General features: G+C 38.6%; 1 protein-coding gene across 9 annotated transcripts in view; it reads right to left on the reverse strand.

Moving 5' to 3' along the window:
• Positions 1-23,430, reverse strand: part of syt14a (synaptotagmin XIVa) — a 60,733-nt gene that overhangs the window by 16,757 nt on the left and 20,546 nt on the right. For 4 of the 9 annotated variants that reach the window (XM_054795945.1, XM_054795941.1, XM_054795940.1 and 1 more), the window contains exons 1-4: positions 22,171-22,264; positions 10,743-10,790; positions 6,097-6,249; positions 2,586-2,810 (exon numbers count right to left, since the gene is read on the reverse strand). In XM_054795945.1, the coding sequence (XP_054651920.1) occupies positions 2,586-2,810; positions 6,097-6,249; positions 10,743-10,790; positions 22,171-22,249 (505 nt within the window). In that variant the 5' untranslated portion in view covers positions 22,250-22,264. Of the gene's footprint in view, positions 1-2,585; positions 2,811-6,096; positions 6,250-10,742; positions 10,791-19,987; positions 22,123-22,170; positions 22,265-23,430 lie in introns of those variants that run through there. The other 5 variants (XM_054795944.1, XM_054795943.1, XM_054795942.1 and 2 more) reach the window with 5 other exon arrangements.

Raw genomic sequence — 23,430 nt, forward strand, 5'->3', positions numbered from 1 at the left:
AAAGAAGCTATCCCATTTTGACAATTTCTCCCCCTGCTGAGCCGGGGGCGGCTGATTTGATGGAAGCTGCTGTGCAAAAGTATCACTTTTTCCTGCACCCTGCTAATTGGAATGGTTAGAATTCCAATGCTCTTCTATCTCCTTCCCCCCTTCCTTCACAGTGAATCCTCCCCTGCACCTGGCTTTGTTTTCTTCTAGTGAAGCTTGACTGTAATTTTAAAGCAAAATTAAAGACGTAGCAGTAAAAAAATTCAAATGATTAAATTAGTGTCCTTACTATATTGCCTTTGTTGGCAAAGTGAGGTACGCCTACCACCAGAGGTACACCAATTTTAATCGGGGGTAAGTGAATAAAAATGACAAACAATTACGAGTAGTGCCTAACTGTCGTCTCAACCCAATCCACAGTTTGGGTTTTGGAACCAAAACCCTTGAGAGGACTGGACTTTATTCTATGCTGGAGTTGCTGCCAGGTGTTGAGCCAATTTGGGCTAATTAATAGCGTTGTCTACATATTGGTATCTTCCCTGGTTAATGAGAGGGTGACTTCCCTGCTCCTTTGGGTCAAGGCATGGGCTCTGACTGTGATTTGTGCTTATGCAGTTCAGATTACCCGGCCTTGTTGGAGGCGTTTTACAGATATTGCTGGAATTATTCATGTCTTGTATGTTTTTTTATGTCACAAGAACACCATTCACTTTGTTTCTTAGTATTGGTCGGTATGTACTGTTGTATGCTGAAGCCCACCCAAAATACACCCAGATACAGCAATGGATGAATGATCACGCATGATCCACTGACACTCGCCTCCACACTGCAACTTTCTGGCAAGTGTAAAAATTCATTAATGATTCAGACAGGTATCACAAAATCCTCTACAGCTGCAGAATGACATGAGAGGAACAAATTATGTTCTGCAGACCATGTGCCAAAGATAGTATGAGGAACAAACTCATTTTGTTTTTAAAAATTGTGTATATTTTAAAAGACTGCTAATCAGTAACTCCTTGTCCATGAGCCAGGAATCGCTCATCGTCTCCTATGTCATTATGAGGAATTGAGATACAGATTACGCTGAAATGTTTTCAATTTGATCAGATGACACACATCACCAAGTGTAAAAAAAAACTTAAGGTTGTCGTGTTATTATACTAATAATGTATTTAACTCTGATGAGATCAAAAATATTTGTGTGCTCTCAATATGTGTATACGTCCCTCTTTTTGAGGATTACGCTGCAGTTGTTTCAGTAGAATTTCTGCAGATTATCACCCACCATATTCTAACAATGCTTTACACACGCTGAACCAGATTTTCAGTCTTGAAATTCACTTCTTACATAACAGGAAGACAGTTCAGACATGACACAGCCGTTTAAGGTGCCGCCAAAAGCATATCATATTTGCATAGTCATATGATTCAAAACTTAATTACCATGCCAGCATCGATCAGCGTATTTTATGACACTGATGGGAACATCTGAGAGGAACATCTCATCTTGTACATTTGCCGCTAATTAGTGGCTCTTAGACGGTATCATATAACATGTTGTCATATTACTGTCACTTAATGTTACTATTCTATGAAAAGTAAAAGTGTGGTAATTTTACTGCTGTATTTTTTGCATTTTAATGTGTAGTATATGTCATAAAACGCACCATATTTCACATATCTATTCTTAATAATTCAGTACATACTTAGATACAACAGTACTGATAAATGTTGGAAAATAAGCATGTTTGTTTCAATTAACAAAAATTATCTTTTAATAATTTACACATTTTTTTTTACTGTACGCAGGGTTACATTAGTTAAGGTTTCACATTTAGAGGGGGCATCTTAGCTGTTGGTTTAATATATTCCAGACAAATAATGATATAGTATTATATAGAAAACGTTTTCCCCATGCTAATAATAATTTATGGACACTCTTTCAGCCCCTCTTTCAAAGCTGTCCTGTTTTGACCGCTTAAATGAAAATATGAAGCATATATTGTAGCTGCAAGTATTATATTGAACAATATGTTACAAAGCCTAAAAGATTTATTCATTTTTACTGTACACTTGGAGTGCACTAGGCACTTTCCATGTGTCAAACTAACTGCACACACTTTTAGGCAAGTGTCATGTAAAATGAACGCAGAGAACAAACAGACTGACTCAAACAGGCCAGAACTGTTTCTCCTGTGACTCGGCCCATGCTGAAATGGAACCCTGCCTTCTTCCCATCACTGTGAATGACATAGTTTTTTTTTTTTTTTTAAACCAAAAAGAAAAGCAGAAGACAAGAAAAACGGGCTGCATCTGGGCAGATTATGCAGACAGTTGACTGTTTTATAACCCTCCCACAGAGACTCTGCTGAACGGGAGCTCCGCTTTGATCACCTCGCTGAATCAACTGTGTTTATGGATGTGTACATAGCGGGTGAACTTTAGTCTGGAAAGTTTAGTTAGGATGTTTGCCCCAAGTTTATTGGGAATCTACTTAATTACTCTGCACATCCCTATTATATAAATTCGATTTTTTTGCAGAGAATCATGTTTTGTAATCGTCCAGATGGTATTGTCAATGAAAAAGTGCCTACCATCATCAGCTGAAGCATCACTGCAGTAGCCGTCGTATTCCGCCGTCAGGGGACTGTACTTCTGTCGTCTTTCCCACCTGAATCTTCCCGCATGTTTGACATTAGTGGACGCAATGGCTCCTCTGAGACCTTGGGCTCGACTGACTGCTTCTTGATACTGACCCATCAGTTCATCCTCGCTGTCTGATGATGAGCCCTCCTGGTCACCATCAGCATAAACCTTTTCTGTTGGGGGTAATAAGAGATAGTCTTATTTACTGTTAGGCAAAAAAATTCAAGCACGGGTGTCCTGATCCGATATTGATATCGGATATTGTTCCAATATCAGCAAAAAAACAGTATCAGATTATATTGGCCTACAGCTAAAATCTCCGATATTGGCCCTCAGATACAAGCAGTTCATTCCATACTCCGCACCAGCACTCCTACCCAGCAGCAGCCCTTCCATGCAGCATGCACCTGATCACAACAAGTGATGTCAGCTATGTGGTATATTCTTCTAAGCTAAGTGCAAAATCTGTTATGCACAAATTTCCTGTGGTGGCACAGAACCGGGGAAGGTTAATATGAAGCTAAGGTTTTGAAGCAGGATTTTCATGGCTTCCTGAAACATCCGCTGTTTGAAACATTTGCAAAGAATGAGAAACTCCCAAGGGACGGCAAAAACTCATTAGCTATAACATAAGAGAGCCAGCCCTTGTCTGAGGTCAGTAATGTCGGGTTTAAAAGCTTAATTGAGTACCTCGAGCCTCGCTACATTATGCCTATACACCAGATGCTACAAGCCTTTTCTAACATTCCACGCTACGAGGCAAGTAATAAAAGTATGTATGATTCGTGCTGATATTGGATCGATATCGGCGTCGGTCGATATTCAAGGCTGTAATATCGGAATCATATCATAAGTTGTATCAGGACACCTCGAAATTTAAGTGGTGTACAAGATAGCACAATAAATCATCTGAACTGTTTGGTGAAAGGCAAATGATGGCACACGTCTTGCATGAATGATTGATCCAGAAACAAATCTCAAAATTATATTTTGAGTATTTTCAAATAGGACGTTGGTTGGCACTGACATGCACTAAAATAATCAGATTCCCTCAATAGTTTTGTGTGTCTATTATTCACACTTCTATGCAACAGTTTATATGTACTCATCTCTAACTCCATTGTTGGCCAAAAGCTGTGTGCCTCCGAAACGCTTTGTGTCATTTGGGCTCGCTTAGCTGGGTAACTTCGGTATTCCAATAACTCTGCTGCCTCAGCATTGGGAAACATTTTACATGTCTCTCTTGTGTACTTAAAAAACAAGCAATTTTTGTGAGATCCCAAAAATTTTAAATGAAGTAGCAAATTCCTGAAGCACAAAATTCAAATCACTTCCAAAATGTTTGTCCTTGACTGGAAATGAATCATGAAATAAAGTCAGACTTATTGGCATCTTTATTTTGTATTAAAATTTTAATATAAAAATATAAAATTTTTCATCAATCAGTGGATGATAACACTACATACCATAATTGCAATTATGAATGAATGACTATGATTTGAGCAATCACTTTGTGTGATGATGGTGTGTCGTCAAGCGTTCATCCTGCAGATGACGCTGTATGACAGTTTTTACAGAAGGCGACAGTGAAGCTGTGATGTTGTATCAAAATTCCAGAATACATACTTACTGCTATTGATTGCAATAGTCTTTAAAAAATATTAAAAAATAATCATACATGTATTACTGTAATAGCTATACAAACCTTTCTATTACACATCTTTATCATTTTCTTCTGTCAATACAGAAAATTGGTACAATAATTGGTGTATATTGAATACAGGAAGATATCTAATTATTAGTAGGGGTAGGATTAAATGCTCTGCTTCTTCCTGTTCCTTTTCGGACATGTTGAATTGTGTAACTGTAACTCCAATGGAATTGGATGCATGTTCAAACTAAACCAAACCATGACCATTGCCATTACCATACGTGTTTTTGAATGGCAGTTGGCCTCACTGACCTGACTTCTGTGTATCGGTTGAGTTCCCGCTCAGTGACTGTGTATGTGTGAAGGTTGTCTATCTCTGTATGTGCCCTGTGTTCTAACTTCCCGTGACCCACCACAGGATAACTAGTAGAACATTGATGGTTGGATAATGGAAAGATATCCTGTACAACAGTGGTCCCCAACAACTTGGCCTGATTCGTCCAGACTGAACTTTTAGGTGATTAAAAAAACACTACAATAATAAGTAAGTACATCAAATTTTATGTAAATGCATATCAATTTTGGAAATAAGCGCTATTAGAGAAAGTTATCACAGGCATACAGTCATGGAAAAAAATATTAGACCACCCTTATTTCTTCAGTTTCTTGTTCGTTTTGATGCCTGATAAAGCTAAAGGTACTCTGTTGGGACAAACATTATGAATCTTCTCTCTGAGAAACAAACTTCAGGCTCGTACTGATGGTGAGTATGTATTCATTCAAGGGCTTTTAATTTGATGCTGTGCCTGTCTTAGTTTTATGCACAAAACATAATAAATAAATAGCATTACACTGCTATGATGTACGAGCCGGATGTTTGTGGGAAACCGAGCCGCGTTTCCAAAAAGGTTGGCAGCCACTCCTGTACAACACAAACTTTGATGTAGTTTCATATTTCTTCCAGCAAGCGGCAGCAGAGGTTTAAAATGACTCCAGACAGCCATTTACCCAACATTTAAAAATATCTCCAAACTGTTTGTGCTATATTACATAAACCCGGAATAGTTAGGATTGTGACTATTAGATTCAAGTGAATTTTACTTCATTGCTGCATTATACACACATATTAAACGATATACTGTATATAATAAATAATTATACACACACACTATATATACAGTATATATATATATATATATATATGTGTGTGTGTGTGTGTGTGTATTTATATATGTATTTATTTTACTATATATAGCACCAATTCAGTTTCACATTTAGCAGGTCTGGAGCGCCATGAGCAAGCACTTGGCGACAGAGGCAACGAAAAACTCCCTGACTCTGTGAGGCGGCCATCTGTGTCGCCCAGTTGGGTTGTGATACATAGACAGACTCGGAGGGACAAACATGTTTGCATTAAAATGATTAACAGCCAGAAGGCAAACATAGTCACTGATTTTTACTAGATGCCACGGTGTTTTTATCCTTTGCTTTTCTTTTTTTTGATATGATTGTTTGTCTGATGCTTTCACGGTGCAGCAATCCCCTGTGCAGCCTCCCCAGTGGCAACCGTTGACAAGTAAACAACCCTAATTTATCAGCACCAGTTCTTCCTCTGTGTGAGGGGAAACTGTATCAATATATAGGTTGGTTTTTATGTTTCCTCTCCGTACACCATTTGTATTTGCTGAATATGTGGCCCAGAATACAGCCAAACATTTGCTGAAATACTGTACAATCACAGCGGGAATTGGATTTAAACATAATCAACGCAAAGTATTGTAAGCAGTGCATAGATAAATCCTGGTTACCTTGTAACTCTGTATTTTTCCTGAAGTCATCGAGGCACTGAAGGCTCCCTGCATTCTCAAGCATGGACTTGTTGTTGAGGTACCAGAAGAGGAGAGTCATGAGTGTGATGAAGAGTCCGATGGCTGTCAAAAACCCCAGCACCTCGGGAGAGACTGAGAACACAAAAACACTTTCATTTAAATTATGTCAACAAATTGGACACGACATGATTATATGAGTACAGTCGTCCCTCGCAATATTGCAGTTCGATTATCGTTCCCTTGCTCTACAGTACTGCGGTTCACCTTTCGCGGACTCGCTGTTTTGCAAAATTTTATTTAGTGCTTTTTTTTCACAGTGTATGAATGTGCATTGTGTTCTGCATCCTGATTGGCTAAGGGACTGTAGACCATTGTCAATCGATCTCCCCCGTGCCTTCCTATGCAGTACAGAATGTGTTCGGCTTGCCAAATTTACATAAAGGTTCGATCGCTAGCAGTGTGAGTCTGAAGTGCTGTATGTTTGCAAGTTTTAGCCTCGACAACACCCACAATGTCGACAAAACATTCTGTCCCGTCAAAGGCACCTGCGGTCTCACCCAAAAGGAATAGGAGGATGCTAACCATCGTACAAAACGTTGGACTTCTGGAGGAGGAAAATATGATATCGGATACATTTTCTATTTTTCTAAATGTTGTGACAGTGCTGGTTGCAATCTGCAATGTGCTGGCTGTAAGCTTCTTATTTATTAGAGTTGTTTGTTGTTGCGCAATAACTGTCACAGTTTGTAAAAATGTGTGTTTTCTATTTTTTTAAAAAGGTGTTCTGAGGTAGGCTATATAAGAATGAAGTAATGCAGAAATGTATGCACCTTACTTTATGGTGGAAAACATTTATTATGAACAATTAATGATCTGATGTGCCAACGTCACAGCCAGCAAGCGGTGAAGCGTGATGATGAAATGACAATCAAGTGGTGTCCCATTTTTTAGTGGCTCCTTCTCCCCATTGGCCCTCAGTTTGAAGGGGTAGGGGAAGGGATAAGACAAGGGGTAAGACGAAGGGGAAGGGCTAAGCGGTAGAATTGGGCTTCAGCCTTAATGTAAAACTCAAAACACACACTTTTTTCTTGTTTTGGATCTTTTTGCTTTATATTGTATTTACTGACAATTAAAAAAAAATATGACCTAATATTGACTGTTTATTTATATTGCATCAGTGTAGAAATATACCACTCCCCGTGATGCCTGTTTTGAATAAACTACACTGAACTGTAAAATGTTTCAGCACCACAGGAATCTTTTAGTTCTAGGTTTACCTACCAGGAACTAAAGGTACCTGAACTTTTGGTGGAAAAGGGGTTATTGTCTGGTATGCGTCAGAACTGAATTGTATCAAATTAAGTCATTTTGGCACCTTTTGTTATAATAGTCTTCCATTGTTGCACATTTGTATTGTGCAGCCTTTATTATGTCTTATCTGCATGGAACCATTGCCAAGTTGAATATCAAAAAGCTCAAAACCCATCTCATAATCACAAAGACACCCACATACTTCACAGGCAGGCCTAAGCACTCTCACCAGCATTCCTATACACACTCCCACGCATGTTCAGACAGGATTCTGGACACAATGCTACTGCACTGATTAAACACACACGCACGGACACACACAACCATGGACTCACAGTTTGATAGGCCTGGTTATCAAACTGGCAATTTGGCCAAACTGTCATTTGAGGTAGCAGGCTATGCAGTCAGGAAGTGCAAGTTCATATTCCACCAGAAATCACACAGACACAGAGGGGATGAGATCATATTAGTGAAAATTAATGTTGGTAGAGTAATTTGAACTGTGAAACACAAACCATATTTTCTGTACATACTACAATAACCTTACACACTCCCTGATAAATGTCATATACTATAATTAAAAACATGTTATAATTTGTGTAATTTTTTTTTAATATGCTGCAATTAAAATTCTGAAATAAAGGGGAGCAGTGAAAGCAGGCAATATCATTATCGGCCCACAAAAGGACCAGTTATTCACAGGCAAGGATAATTTCACAATCTAGGCAAGGTAAGGCAAGTTTTTTTATAGAGAAGAATTCATACACCAGTGCTTTACAGAGAAGAAGTGTAAAATCCCTTCACAAAATCATTCCATAAAAACATAAAAACATTACATAAAAGTCATTCCTTAAAACAAAAAAAAATAAAAAATGTTTAGAGAGCCCGGTGAGAAGGCTGTTATAGTAGTCTAGCCTGCTGGAGACAAAGGCATGGATTAGTGTCTCTTAATCTGGCTCAGACACTATTCCCTTGATTTTGGCAATGTTTTTTAGGTGGTAAAGAGTTGATGATGTTATTGATTTAATGTGGCTGTTAAAGTTCAGGTCTGAGTCCATTATTACCCCTACATTTGTAACCTGATTAGCTTTTAGAGAAAGAGTCTCAAGGTGACTGATAACTCTTTCTCTTTGTTTCCGTGGACCAAAGACAATGATTCAGACAGTTTTCTCTGAGTTTAGCTGGAGAAAGTTGTTTTCTGTTTGATGCAGTGACAAAGTAAATCTGCAGGACCATGTTCACCTGCCGTCAGTGACACGTAGACCTGAGTGTCGTCTGCATAGTTGTGGTAGGACACATTGCAGTTGTGTATTAGCTGGCCTAAGGGCAGCATGTACAGATTGAACAATAGGAGTCCCAGGTTTGACCCCTGGGGAACACCACCAGTCATAGCCATTTGGTCTGAGACACAGTTGCCATTTCCAACAAAGTACTTCCTGTCCTCCAGATAGGACTTGAACCAGTTTAGAGCAGTACCAGAGATTCCCACCCAGTTTTCTAACCTCTGTAATAAGATCACATGGCCAACTGTGGCACAGGCAACGCTTGGGTCTAGCAGAACTAAAAGTGAGACTTTGCCTCTATCTGTGTTCAGACGGATATCATTTGTCACCTTGATCAGAGCTGTCTCAGTGCTGTGGTGAGGCCTAAGCCTGACTGGAAAGTATCAGACACGTTGTTAAAGAGGAGAAAGTCAGTAAGCTGTTGGTATACAACCTTTTCTAAGACTTTCCCCAAGAATGGCAGGTTTGATATTGGCCGATAGTTGTTCAGTACTGTGGCATCAAGACTGCTCTTATTCAGGAGAGGCTTAATGACAGCAGTTTTTAGGGCCTTTGGAAATGTTCCAGTCTGAAGTGAGATGTTAACTAGATGAGTGAGTTGTGGTAGCAAACTGCTCAGTACAGACTTTAGAACTCTAGTGGGTAACTCATCAAGGTAGCACGTTGATGGACTCAGACTGCAGATGATCACTTCGACTGTATTGTCAATGACAGGTGTGAAGATCGAGGTGTCTTGCTAGCTGCAGAATAGTAATTTGTGTTGTGGAAATGATTGCATTTTTTATACTTTTGAACTTTGTCATGAAAGAAGTTGCAAACTCATTGCACTTAGATGTAGAAATGAGTTGAAAGGGCAGTGAAATTGGAGGGTTTGTTAATCTGTTAAATGCAGCAAACAGTACACAACAGTTGTTACTACAGTTGGTAATGATTTCAGAAAAAATTACTCCCTTGTTTGGTTGAAAACACAAAGCTTTTCTTTGTAAACCCAATAATGAATCTGGAGCTTTGACTTGCGCCGTTTCCGTTCGGCTCTGCGGCACTCCCTTTTCTGTGCCGTGACAAACTCTTCTTTTCTCCATGGCGCCTTTTGCTTACTTTTAACCATTTTCACCTTGACAGGAGAAATGGTATGCAAAACATTTACAACACTTGATGTATAAGAACTCAACAGATCATCAACGTTAGTACACTGGTTTTCAAATTGAATCCTTGCCATAAACTGTGTCCCTGTGCTGTTATCAATGAGTCTTCCCTGAACAACTGTAGAACCATCTGATGGTTTGGGTGTAACAGACAAAGAGTGATCAGACAAAGCAACATCCACAACATTCACATTTGAAATAGCAACACCCTTAGTAAGGGCCAAATCAAGAGTGTGACCTTTGCTATGGGTAGGTTCTGTCACATGCTGAGTTAGACCAAACATTTCAAGGGCAGCAGTGAGTTCTTTAGCATGCCTGTCATTAGCTACATCCGCATGCACATTCAAGTCCCCTGCAATGACCAAACAGTCAAAATCAGTGCAGACAACTGAAAGTAATTCAGTAAAATCGTCAATAAAATAAATTTGTGGTGGTTTGTAAATGGTAATATAAAGTATGGATGTCTGTTATCACACCATTTTGACACTCTACTATTCAAAATTAATGTAAAAAGATTAAGGGATAAAATAAACACATACCCCCCCCCCCCCCCCCCCCCCCCCCCCCCCATGTAACATAATATTTATGTTGATTTTTTTTTCCTGTCCCAAATCTGTTACTCAAGCGAAAAGCTTCAATTCCTTGATTCACTATGCTTTCCACAATTCAACAATGACAGTGCAAATTTAAACGGATGATCTGTCACTTTTGAAGAAAACAATAACAATGTTTTTAGAAGTTACCCATTTCGATTTGTGACAACAAAACAACATAGGCAGAGACAGCACAAAGACAAGGATGATCACGTTGGTGACAGCTCATGACAATGAACAGGGCGGCGTGAGAGGTGCCCTGAGGGGCTCAAAGATTCACTCCCCTGCCCTACCTTTTCTGACGCAGATCAATTCATGTACTCCACAGCTACGCTCACCACCTGGAAAGACAGTGCATTTAAATGAGCCACACTGTGATGGAGGGAACGGAAGACAACATCATGGATACACAGTATAGTATACGTTAACATATTCATGCAAAATAAATCAAGAGAAAGTAATACAAATAAAGGACAATGACAGACTGATGATGGTAAAAGGTTGGCATATGAATGTTAAGTATGTAGTACTCACTGCTCAGTACTGCAATCCCTTGTTTACTGTGGTTAATTAGTACCAGAGCCGACAGTGATAAGTGAGTTTCCGCAAAGTAGAATTCCTTATTTACGAATGGAATATTTTCGCAGTTAGAACATAGAAAGCCTTCTTACGACCTTCTAGATACAGTATTCAACATTATTTAGAACTGTGTGCTGTAAATATGTTCTGGTGTTGGAGTTCTGGAGTTGAGTGGGGGTGTGGACAGAAAGCGATACCGTGGGTTCAGAGTTGATTTTCAGTTTGCCGTGGGTTTTCGACCGCAAGAGTAGCCCAAGTTTTTATTAGAGATTTTTATTAGGAATTATTGTATGTGTTGGGAGATAATTCAAACCTGCAATAAAAACCTGTTGTTCCAGAAATCAAATCTGGTGCTTGTGTGTCTCACCGAAAATGACAGTAATATTACTGACACATAGTGGCCAGTGTAGAATACTACATATCATCACAGCGTGACTGCATCTACTAAATGCCTCATATGTGTATTTTTGTTCATTTAGCCATTTTTATGCTCGAAAATGCTTAATTTAGGCAAAACTTAAGATTTGCTTAAATATGCTTATTTTGACTAATAATTGGCCATAATCAACCACAATTATCTGGATGTCTTTGAAATTATCTGGATGTCTTTGGATGACAAACCAAAGTGCAAAGTGCGTATGGGTTAACAACAGTATGTGTACAGCCTGAGATTTCTCAGATTTTAATAAAACTACAAATGGTCAACATCTGGACTGTGTGTCTTAATCTGTGTCTGGATATGTAATGCACATGACACAAATTCCACTTTGATAATTGAACTGTTGGTACAGTTGTCCCTCACTACATCGTGGTTGGAACATCGCTTCCTCGCTCTATCACTTTTTATCACAAATTAATTAATGTATTAATTAGAGCTGTTTTGTGCTCACTATGGCCTATTATTAGTCCAAAAATATTGAAATATTGTCACTAGGCGTCAGTAATGACACAAAACTTTGAGACATTACCTTAGATTACATTACCGTAACACTGCATCGAGTTAGTCAGTCATAGCATGTTCAGCATGACAGTGAAAAAAAGTTGTCCTCCCATTCCATGTGGAAATGGTACATTTTTGGCTTCTTACTCTGTCCTTCTTCCCCACTTCATTTGAAACACTTTCGTAAGTTTAGAACAAGTACATTGGAGGCTAACGAGTTAGCTCGGTAGCTTGCTATATGCGGCGGCTGTCTCTTATGTCCCTGCAGTGATCCCGTAGCCTGCGCATTAGTGTTGCGCATGTGGTGTAAACAAAGAATAACAGTGTAAATGTGTCTACAGGGGTGTTATTTCATGTATATAGGGCTCTAATAATGGTAAAAACAGTATTTAAAAAGTCAAAAAACATGCTTTAACTACGAAAATATTGTGTTTATTAACAATGAATCCTACTTCTCGCAAATTCACTTATTGCGTTTGAACCAATTAACCACGATAAACGACGGATGACAGTATTTGTCGTTTGTTTTGTCAGACATGGACAAATGACAAGTTTCAGATGACCAATATAATAAAAAAACATTATGAATTGAACCTATTTTAATGAAATTTTTGGCAGATTCATTTGTAATAAAAATTATGGCACAAAATGCAAACTTTTTAATGACAAAATATAAAAACACTAATTATTGATAGTGTCAGCATGGTTAACACATGGTAATCACATCCGTAATTCACATGGATTAGTAGGTAGGAGGGATGTCCCATCCACATTTTTGGATTTCTTTTATAGTCTTGCCGATCCGATCCGGTACCGATTTTTTTTTTTGGTTTGTTTGGTTTTTGTAATAATAATAAGCTTTTGTTACGAACGTGAATTTGTGGAATTGAATACGGTTATGAAAATATCTCTTCAAAGCATTAAAAATGAATGAATGTACTAACAATATCGTTTGGCTTTTGTAACAAACCTCTGTGAGTCAGGTCCCTAATCCAATAAATGATCCAATAAAAGATAAAATTGGAAAAAATGGTCGTGCAAAATACTTTTACGGTAGGACTAATCATTTAACATGATTATAGATCAATTTGTGGTGTGATTTAGAATACAATTTTTTTTAACAAACTCTCTTAGGGCCCTAGGAAATTTGTTTTATTTTTTCCCAAATTCCTTTTTCTCTGTTTTAAGTTTTTAGAATTCAGTTTTTTACCTTTTCCACTTATTTTACCAGCATAGAGTGTGTGCTAGTTGGGTTAGTGAATAAAATGCAAAAATCCTTCCATTTACTGATGCAATACATCACTGGCCCATTTTGTCCAGTAATTGAAAAATGAATGTAGCTTAGCTAACTTTTCTAATGGGATGTCAGCCTCAGCACATATTGCTACAAAATCTTCAACAAACTGTAATGCCCGTGCTTGTGATTAAGGAGGATGTAGTCACAGATGTCATTCCAATCACATTATTAATGTAAGATATTTTAATGACACCCTTATTTTGCTTACACAATTAGACAAATTATAAAATGGTCCTGACATTAAAACAGTAAAACACAACACAGTGATAGGGCAACCAGATCAGCCCGATCTTGTGGCGGAAGCCTATATTATCTGATGTTCACAAATACAGCGGATTGGCTGCCTATCCTGAAGATGGGATCAGGACATCCCTAGTAGGTAGGATTAAATCAACTCTTGAAACTGGCTTAATTAGTGTTGTAATTGCTCAGGACCATCTTGTCAAGCTGACTAATACGCCAATGACAGGCCAACAAAGCTAACAGAGCTAATTGGATTTCTTCGATGACAACCAAATGAAACTGCTTTAGACAATAACTGGCGGTCTGTGGGCCACATGCTAGCACATAGCTTAGACCCCTCTGTCCTTTCTATAGGCTATATAGGATAACTATAGGCCTGTTTAAAACATATTAGAAAAAGTGGTCTATACTCAGTTACAGTCACTTCTTAATTCACTTCTTAATTCAAATGACATCTGTGAAAAGTTCCAATCTGGTTTTAAATCTCCTCACAGTACAGAAAAAGCCCTCTTAAAAATTTTTAATGATCTTCTTTTACTTGCCGACTCCAGCAGTTCATCTGTGCTGGTATTTTTAGACCTGACAGCACCATTTGACACAGTTGACCATCAAATTTTAATATTTCGTCTCGAGCCATGTGCAGGCTTCGAAGGCACTGTCCTAAAATTATTAGAATCATGCTTAACAGGTCCTTCTCCGTCCCTTTATCATGCGGGGTACCGCAAGGCTCAATCCCGGGGCCTGTCCTTTTCTCTCTCTAGTTGCTGTCTCTGGGATCCATTTTTTAAATATAAAATCCCATTCCGTTTTTTTGCAGACGATGTACAATTGTATTTGCCATTGAATTGTGAAACCGACTTGTGTGAACAACTACTTAAGTGTCTTGATGTTTGCAAAATAAAGGGAAGAGGAGTCTTGAATCATTGTGTACAAAAGGCTACAGTATATCTAACCACTACACTCTTCATTCTTGTGAGTTCATTGTCAGTACTCATCCATTATTCCAACTATGTTCTGTTATGTCTATTTATACTGATTATTATTTATTATGATTGTTATATTCATTATTTATGGTGAAAAACATTGACAATTATACTACCACACTGTTACATTACCTTACCATTTTCCTATGTACGAAGTGGTTAAAACCACATTTGGAATACAGGAAGTGAATAAATGTATTGCAATTGATGTGAAACGGATGGAAGGTAGGATTAAATAAGCTTTGCTTCTTCCTACTCCTTTTGGACATGTGCAAATGCAAATTGTACTATGGGACGTATTCCATCGTAACTTGCATGCATGTTCAAATAAAATTAAACCATTACCGTTACAAGACATAAAAGACCGGATGTCCACAAATTTCCTCCAACCAAATGACAACAAGACCCCGAAACCGGTGACCCCGACCTTCTCTCTGGCCTTAACAGTGCCGTTGGCCCACTTTGTTCCCACTGCGGCCCCTCTGTAAAAAGCCTTGGTGTTTTTATTGATAGTTCTATTAAATGTGATAAGAGATCATTTCAGTGGTAAAAACTGCCTTTTTTCAGCTCAGACTCTTGGGGAAGGTTAAGCCATACCTGCGTCCGAACCAGATGGAAACAGTTATACATTCAGTTAAACATTCTCGCCTTGACTATTGGAACTCCCTATACTTTGGCCGTGAACAGTGCTCTACTTGCCGACTACATCTGGTTCAAAAGGCACGAACACATCACTCCTGTGCTCGCTTCTCTCCACTGGCTGCCTGTTATTTTTACAACTCTGTTTAAGATCTTCTTAATTGTTTTGAACATTGACACCACTTTATTTATCAGAACTGCTTGTTCTGCACACTCCAGTCAGAGTTCTGATGTCCTGTAATCAACGTCTATTAGAGTGCCCGAGGTCTTGAGACAGAGCATTTGCAGTAGCAGGGCCTAAACTCTGGAACACTGTCCCCTCCGAACCTTAAAACTTCTACTTCCGTCGAGAGTTTCAAATCAATGCTAAAAACACACTTGTTTGCACTGGCTTTTAACGCAAGCTGAACTGGATATTTTGTATTTGTTTTTTATTTGTGTACTTCTTTGTGTACTTTTTATTGTATTATGTTTTAGCTATTTTTATGGTTTAGCCTCTTTTACCGTTTGTATTTATTATCATACAGTATTTTACTTTCATACTGTTACTCACGTATAGCACTTTGGGGCAGCAGCGGCTGTTTTAAAATGCACCTTTTAAATAAACTTGACCTTTTAGTTTGCCTGTTTTTTGGTATTGACTTAACATGTTATTTCCTCACTTTCACTTTATGCCATCAGCGGCACCGTTACTATAAGACAAGGGCAGCTAGCAAAGCAAGGTTACCACTCTGGTAAACATCCTCATCAACATTCTGTTGGTTAAGTGAGTTCCTGCATGGCTTCTGTAGTTTGCCGATGGCAGTCGAGAGGTTGACAAATGCAAAGTTTATGTAGTGTCAAGCCTGAGTGGTGAGCCAGGCACAGACACGACTTGACAAGCCTGAAAGCACCAGGATACTGCACTGTTGTCCACCACATCAACACACCAGCTGTGTGTGGGAGGAAGCTACCCATGTTCTTTCATTCAACACACACATACTTGTCAAAAATATTTCTTGTGCTTTTTGAGGAAAAAAAGAGTAATAATATTTTTTTTCAAACAAGAAAACTATTGCAAATGATAGGATGCCGTTCCCACAAAGAGATCATTGATAAGCCCTGATTAAAATGGTTTGAAAGTCAACTACAAGGGCATTAAACTAAATTTCAAAAAATACTGATAGGATTTACTAAAAGTTACTAATGGATTTCAAGTTAATTGTACTGCTTCAATATAAAGTAAAATATACTCAACACTACACATAACAACTGCAATATTATTAAATATTTTTACTTAATTTTCATACAGTTGTAGTTACATTTATTTTGATTTTTTTAGGTAAAGTTAACTTACTTTTGTGGGCAGTAGCACTGCTATGCTTCATATATTATGTACTGTAAACATCAAGGGTTTGTGATTTACATTCATGAAGAAACTAAGCACTTTGTATTGTCATCTATCCGCTTCTATCACTGAACAAGTTATCCACAAGCTCAAACAACTGTACTATGAAACATTTTCGGCCTTTTCATTCAGTTTAGAAAATTGGTTTACCATTAGCTGTGCTGTAAAAAAAACAACATTTGACGATAAGTCGACTCTAACAAATCAGATTTTACAGTAAAAATCCTTGATCGAAAACAGCCTAGAACACACAAAGACCTCCAACGGAGACTGAAACCCACTCAGTACATACCTGTATTTTTCACCGTTCACTCCAGTTCACTAAGATTATTTTTACAGTGTATCACATTGAGAAATAACACCTAAAGATTTGAATAATATGGCCACATCACTTAAACTTGCTGAAAAACTCAGACTTCAGTGTTTGTTTCTAGTCAAGAAGCACTTGATGTTTATTTTGTTAACGCGTAAACGTATCATTCCATGGAGACAGAGCTGTTAAAATAGCGTTGTTCAAATTGATATGCATAATTTGTTATTTCTAGGGATGTCCGATATTGGCTTTTTTGACAATAAGCGATATGCCGATATTGTCCAACTCAAAATTTCCGATACCGATATCAGCCATTTTTTAAATATCGGTTTTCATTATCGGGAAATAATCCAATACCGATGTCTACCGATATCACATTTTTATGCAAAATCGGGCCGATATTATAGGTGGGCCAGTATTATCGGACATCTCTAGTTATTACTGTTGTGATGAGTCCCCAAATATCCAACTGGTGTACACGTTTTAGCACATTTATGCTGGGGTAGCAGTCACGGTAGCTATTGTAGGGTGGAGATGACAGTAATGCAGCTATCGTTAAACCTGAATGACATCACACCATCAACACAACTAAATCTGACTGGATACGTTATGTTTGTGTTTTATTGCATAATAACATGTTTATGGGGTAGATAATAATGCTTTCTAACGGCATGGCAATGCGGGGGAAGTGTCATCAGAGCCCCTCTCTTCCCTCACAGATACATGTGCAGTACCTGAGTTTTTCTATTGCATCACTTCAGAAGGAAGCAGGTACACCATAAAAAGATCGCAGACATCTGACAAACTTTTTTCAGGTCTGTCCCAGTTTCTATAAAGAGATCCTCTCAACTTGCTTTGTGTGAGCAGAATGGCTGTCTGGGCTAAAAAAGGATGGTCTCATGCGACTATAAAGAAAGCTGAATCCACGAGGTCAGTGGGCAAATGTGACATTCTAGCACATTTGAATGTGTATAACAGGGGTCATCCACTGCATTTATACAAGAATCACAATATAAATACATACATAGCTATATATTAGGGATGCTCCGATCGATGGGATGATTTCCGTAAAAAATCACATGGTCGGCATATGCCGATCAAAACGCCAGCAACGCCGATCTCAAACGGCAATCACCTGTGGCCAGCACTATTTCAGGTCGCAGCGACCCTTTCGTGCAGTGTGTCTTGACCTAACTCATGTCTTTGGCAGTGTCGTCCTTCCACTTCCTTCAAAACAAAAACAATCATGTCTGCCATGTGGAACCTAACTGCTAACACATGCCACGAAAAATACCTGGCGGGGGTCGCACTTCCGTGAGTTTTGGAGGCTCACGGGTAGGCCACCGAAGGCAGCCATGTGGTTAACACTCACAGGTATGTGTGTGACAGTCAGACAGCTAAGCTAATAACCCGAAAAACAGATGAGCAGGCTTTCTCATCCATGGAAGACACTGGGTTTGCCAAAGTCTCCTTAAAGAAGCCGTCTCGTCCTCTGGAGGTTTCAGAGTGATACATGTTGTCTTCAAAAAGTAAGCAAAATATGTTTTTTTCATATCATATAGCCAGTATCAGGGGTGCACCCAGGAATTCTGGGTCCCATGAAAAAAATCACATAGCCCCCCCACTCATAAATAAATAAAAAATAATTATAGTTAACCCATGTGATCGGTATTGGCCGATTTCAGTCCTGGATGACCGGTATCAGAATCTGCAGTATAAAACCCTGATCGGAGCATCCCTACTATATACAATAAATAAAAGTAATTAAATGAAAATGAACCTCTGCACTGGAGGTACTGTCAAAAAACATTGTCAACACACGACAAAAATATATTGCGAACACGTTGAATAAACAGGGGAAACAGTGTTGAATAGTTTGTGTGCATTTTGTGTAAAAAAAACACGATCTGATGTCAATTTCAGCCCATTTGAGCATCTCTATTTTGTGACATGCAAAAGTCTGAAATAATACAAAACAGTGGAACTTACATTTCAACTGCTGCGACTTCCGAAGTCTAACACCTCATTGTGCATGTAACGTATTTTGCTGCATCCAAAACATGTACTTCTCGGATCAAACGTGTACGCGTCGCAAATGTAACCAGCGTACCAGCCAAGCACAATGTAGCGAAAACTGAATCAAGGAAGACTATATGCAAATGAGCTGACCTCTGCCCTGACATGGGCCAATACTTTGAATGTGCCAGGGATACAGATTCCACTCTTCTTATTGATGGTGTCTTATACTGTATTTGCTTCAGACATATTGTACTGTGGAACAGAACTGCTTTCATCATAACGCAATGGGCACATCGCAATTAGTTACATACCCGGCACGTTTCTTTGACATGACTGGTACATTGCTGATCCATGCCGTATGGTGACGTCCCAAAAAAGGCATTTGGCTTTAGAGGTTCCACTGTAGTCAACACACTGAAGTGGTCCCTGACTACAAAGTATCATTTGGACACAGTCAAATTCTGCTGTGTATTTTACTTGAACAAACAACAAAATGTTCATATTCCCTCACGTCTAGCCCTCCAGAACGAGAAAGACAAAGGAAGGCACAGAAGCGGACCATTTCCAGCGAACAAGACAGACATTTCTGTAAGATTTAGAAAACATTGTCAAGATGTCAGCATTACAAAGCTTGTCCTGTGATGAATTTGTAACATAATGTTTCAGCAGCTCAGCAACATCTGCCGACTATCAACATGGCTCAAGACTTGACAAGGCAGTGTACACAGCACACACGTACTAAGGACAGTGTGTGAGTTGGACTGCTTTCGATTTGCTCAACGGAAAACTTGGTATAACCTGACGACAATACAATTGACGTTGGAATGTAAGGAATAGCAATGTAATTGTAATGTAATTGTAATGGAGGGAATAGCAATTATTTCCCATTGATTTATTATAAAGAAAACAGGTACTGGTCGTTTTTCAGTCCTCACTGTGGTATTTATGATGTCATTTTCCATCTTTTGCAGCCACTGAGCTATAGAGTCTTTGCATTAAGATAATAATCCAACAAACAAAAAATTACCACCCGACCGAAAATAACAGGTATAAACAAACTGAAAAACACTGTTGAAAATATTATAAGCTAAGACAGATGTTAAAATATTTTATATATGAAAGATTTAGAGAATATTACCTTTGTCCATCTCTTGTATTTGTCCGGTCCAGTTGGATATGAGTAGCTGAATATGTTTTGTAGCGCCTCAAATACTGTATGTAAGACGCAGGACTGAGCCTCCCACTGGTAACAACAACTGCTGTCATTTCACAGCTGCAACTGTCTGCGAAGAGACATCAAAGCTGATGGACTGACTTGCAGAAAATTCCACATTTCCACCCAAACTAGGGGTAAGTGAGGCCATTCAAATGACAGGTCGACAAGAGCTTCGTTCAGCAAGCATCAAAGGAATAACTTTGCATGCATTTAGCTTTTTCTTTGTCTTTCGGTAGCTTTTATGGGGTTGGCGAGCTTGACAAACACTGACACAAACACACCAAGTCACAGAACTGACTGTACTGCGATCACTCCACGCCAGTTACAATACATCATCGTCTGTATTCCACCATTTTTTTATTTTGGTCAGTTCCTGTTTCTGTCTGGCATTTGCTGTCTTCTGCTCCATTTTCAAGCAGTTTGGTCTGGTGAGTGGGGATGTAGCAGTGAGGCAAGTGGACTCAATCGACAATTAACACCATTTATAAGCCCTTCGTCCAAACCAGGAAGACGCCAGATTATTCCTCAAGGTACAAGAGTTCCCCCACTCTGTGCCAGCTTCCATGTCACCTTTTTGCTTGCTACCATCTTACATGCTGTGTTGGGTTCCAAGTTTTGTATGTAGGGATGCACATCAAAACATGGTATCATAAATATATGCACTTAAACAACAGAATGTATTATATCATAATAGAATTTATATTATTCAAGTGCTTAAATTTCTCTGTTCAACTTGCATGTCACAAAATTAAAATGCATTGTTTTCAGACAAAATGTGTATGTTTTCTGTTTTGTAAGTACAGATTCACGCACCGTTTCAAAAGTACTTATTTGGCACCGGTATCAGATAATATGTAGACGATACCCAGCCCTACCCAGATGATTATGGGTTCCACCGTATGAATGTATGACACGTCTTGGATTTTACAATAATCCACTTTGACATTCATTCTGTACACTGTAGCAGTTCATGCTGACACCATGATAAGACAATTAACAGGTAGTAATAATAATAGATCAACACAGTGTTTACCAGTGGCTTTACCTTGCCAAATAGTGAGTTCGTACACACCAAAAAGACAATTTCCAATCTTTTATCCATCGTTTTCTACTAAGGGTGCTAGTACGTACTTAAACTGTATGCAAACAGAGGCAACATTTTGGTGTAAATTTTCGACATTAAACCAAAAAACACATTAACCGGGGCATACGCTAGCCAAGGTTTCATTGTACTGACTTATTTCTTTAATTTGTTTCCTCGCTAGCGTAAACATACCCCCTTCCCAATGACTTTGTCTTCTTCCGTTAATTGAATGTTGTGGCGTATGATCCTCCGCAGAAACTGGCGCAAGTGTAGCACGCCGGTGCCGATGGAAGTACACATGCAAGAGGGATCTGGCTTGCAATCGCTTCGTCTTTGTGTGTTAACCTAATCCTTAAACAGTCGAACACAATCTAATTAAGGTTTTTACATATGTTTTTGAAATTTACTTTGAATTTAAGTTGTGCAAAAATCAGGCTTTTGTAATCTGCATGACTACAGAAGAGGTCATTCATTTGGATATTGCTGTCATGTCCTCTTTTCAGTAACATTTCAATTCCATTTATCCAGCCAAGATATTATGCAGATAAAATAAGCTTGAAAACTGCGTATAAAGTTACATAAGCAGACTTCACCAAGGTGAAGAGTAAGAAGCACTGCTGTCATAAATAATGACACCAGCTAGAAATAGAAATAGTGGTCTCTTTGATTAAAGTTGCAAAGTACAGACATGCTGCGAGGCGCCGAGGTGGAGCAATTATTAACACAATCATTATAAAAGAAGCAACAGACATTAGTCCATTTAAATCCCATTGAAAAAAAAAACAGCCTACAATTTAAACAGCGGAACTGTCCTTTCAGCACCAACAACGTGAGAGTCCAACCTAACACAAAATCATCGCGAAAAAGCCCAAAGGCAACTTTCACCGCATTCCACCATGACACACACCAGCCTGTTATCGCTATAACGACATTTGTAACCTTACAAAGTCCGCAACCACACGCGTAACTGCCAGTGGAGGTGAATTTAGTGCGAAGAGAGAGACGTTGCTAGCTGACTTACCATCACCCGCCATGATGTTGGGTTTGGCTTCAACCAAAGAGCGCGAAGAAGGGGGGGGAGGACTACTACAAGAGAGCATAGTGTGGCGGGGGCTGCCAGAGTGTGGTTCAGTCCATTATGAAGCTCTTGGGTATTACTCTTCGTGAGTAAACGATGTCCACCACCTGCTTCCAATCTAGAAAGGATTCTAATAAAGAGTTAATGTAGATACTGTACATTATTATTAAGTATGGTTAGACCCAGTACAAAATGCTGCTATTGATCCGATACCAAATAAACCAGTATTGCCGATACTGATACCGATACCGCATGTTTTTCATCATTAAAAAATTCACACTTTTGTCCTTGAGTTCATCTGCCTCATAAAAAATTAGGATACATTTTTCATGCAAACAAAAATATGATATTATTAAAATAAATGTAAATGTTAGATACATCAATATAAAACAATGCCTGCGAATATTCTCATTCATCCAGGTCATTGTATTCTGGTTGTCTTAGAACAGGGGTCACCAACACAGTGCCCGCGGGCACCAGGTAGCCCCCCACGACCACATGAGGCGCCCGCAGGCCTGCTTTTCATTCAGGTTTTCAGTTAATAATGTGAGAACACGAGAAAGAAAAGTATTCTGAAACATAAAATGTGAGTTGTGGATACCAGCATTTTGTGAATGTTTTGGTAAAACAAGCATATTTGATTTGTTTGGGTTGAAATAAGGTATGAAAATCATTTCTACAAAAATGAGTAGCTCGTGGCCACTTTCATTTTCTAAAAGTAGCTCTCGCAAGAAAAAATGTTGGTGACCCCTGGCTTAGAACAACCTGAAAGTCCAGTTGTGATCAATTCCATGCCGTGAGGATATAAAAGAAGAAATAAAGAAGAAATAAATAAGTCAATAAGAAGTAAACAAAAGCAAAAGCAAAAATTACAGTTGGCTGATTGATATTTTTTAGTTTGTCATCTATGTTTATTTTATTTAGTTTCACAAATGTATATTTTTTGTTGTGTCGTTCATATTGCTACATTCTTGATATTGTTTAAAGGTACGATTGTCTGGTCTCTCGCCCAAAGTAAGACAACGGACAAACGGTACAGAAAATGGATAGATAGACTTTATTTGCTCAAACATTGTATGTGATAAAAGCATATAATGGAATAATTGCTTTAGTTCAATGATATTGTTACATTGTTGAATTTATACATTTTTATTCTGATTATAATCCCAATCAACCAATCAATGACTGAATAATGACTGACCG

Source organism: Dunckerocampus dactyliophorus, chromosome 13 (assembly GCF_027744805.1).
Source record: "Dunckerocampus dactyliophorus isolate RoL2022-P2 chromosome 13, RoL_Ddac_1.1, whole genome shotgun sequence".
Lineage (NCBI taxonomy): Eukaryota > Metazoa > Chordata > Actinopteri > Syngnathiformes > Syngnathidae > Dunckerocampus > Dunckerocampus dactyliophorus.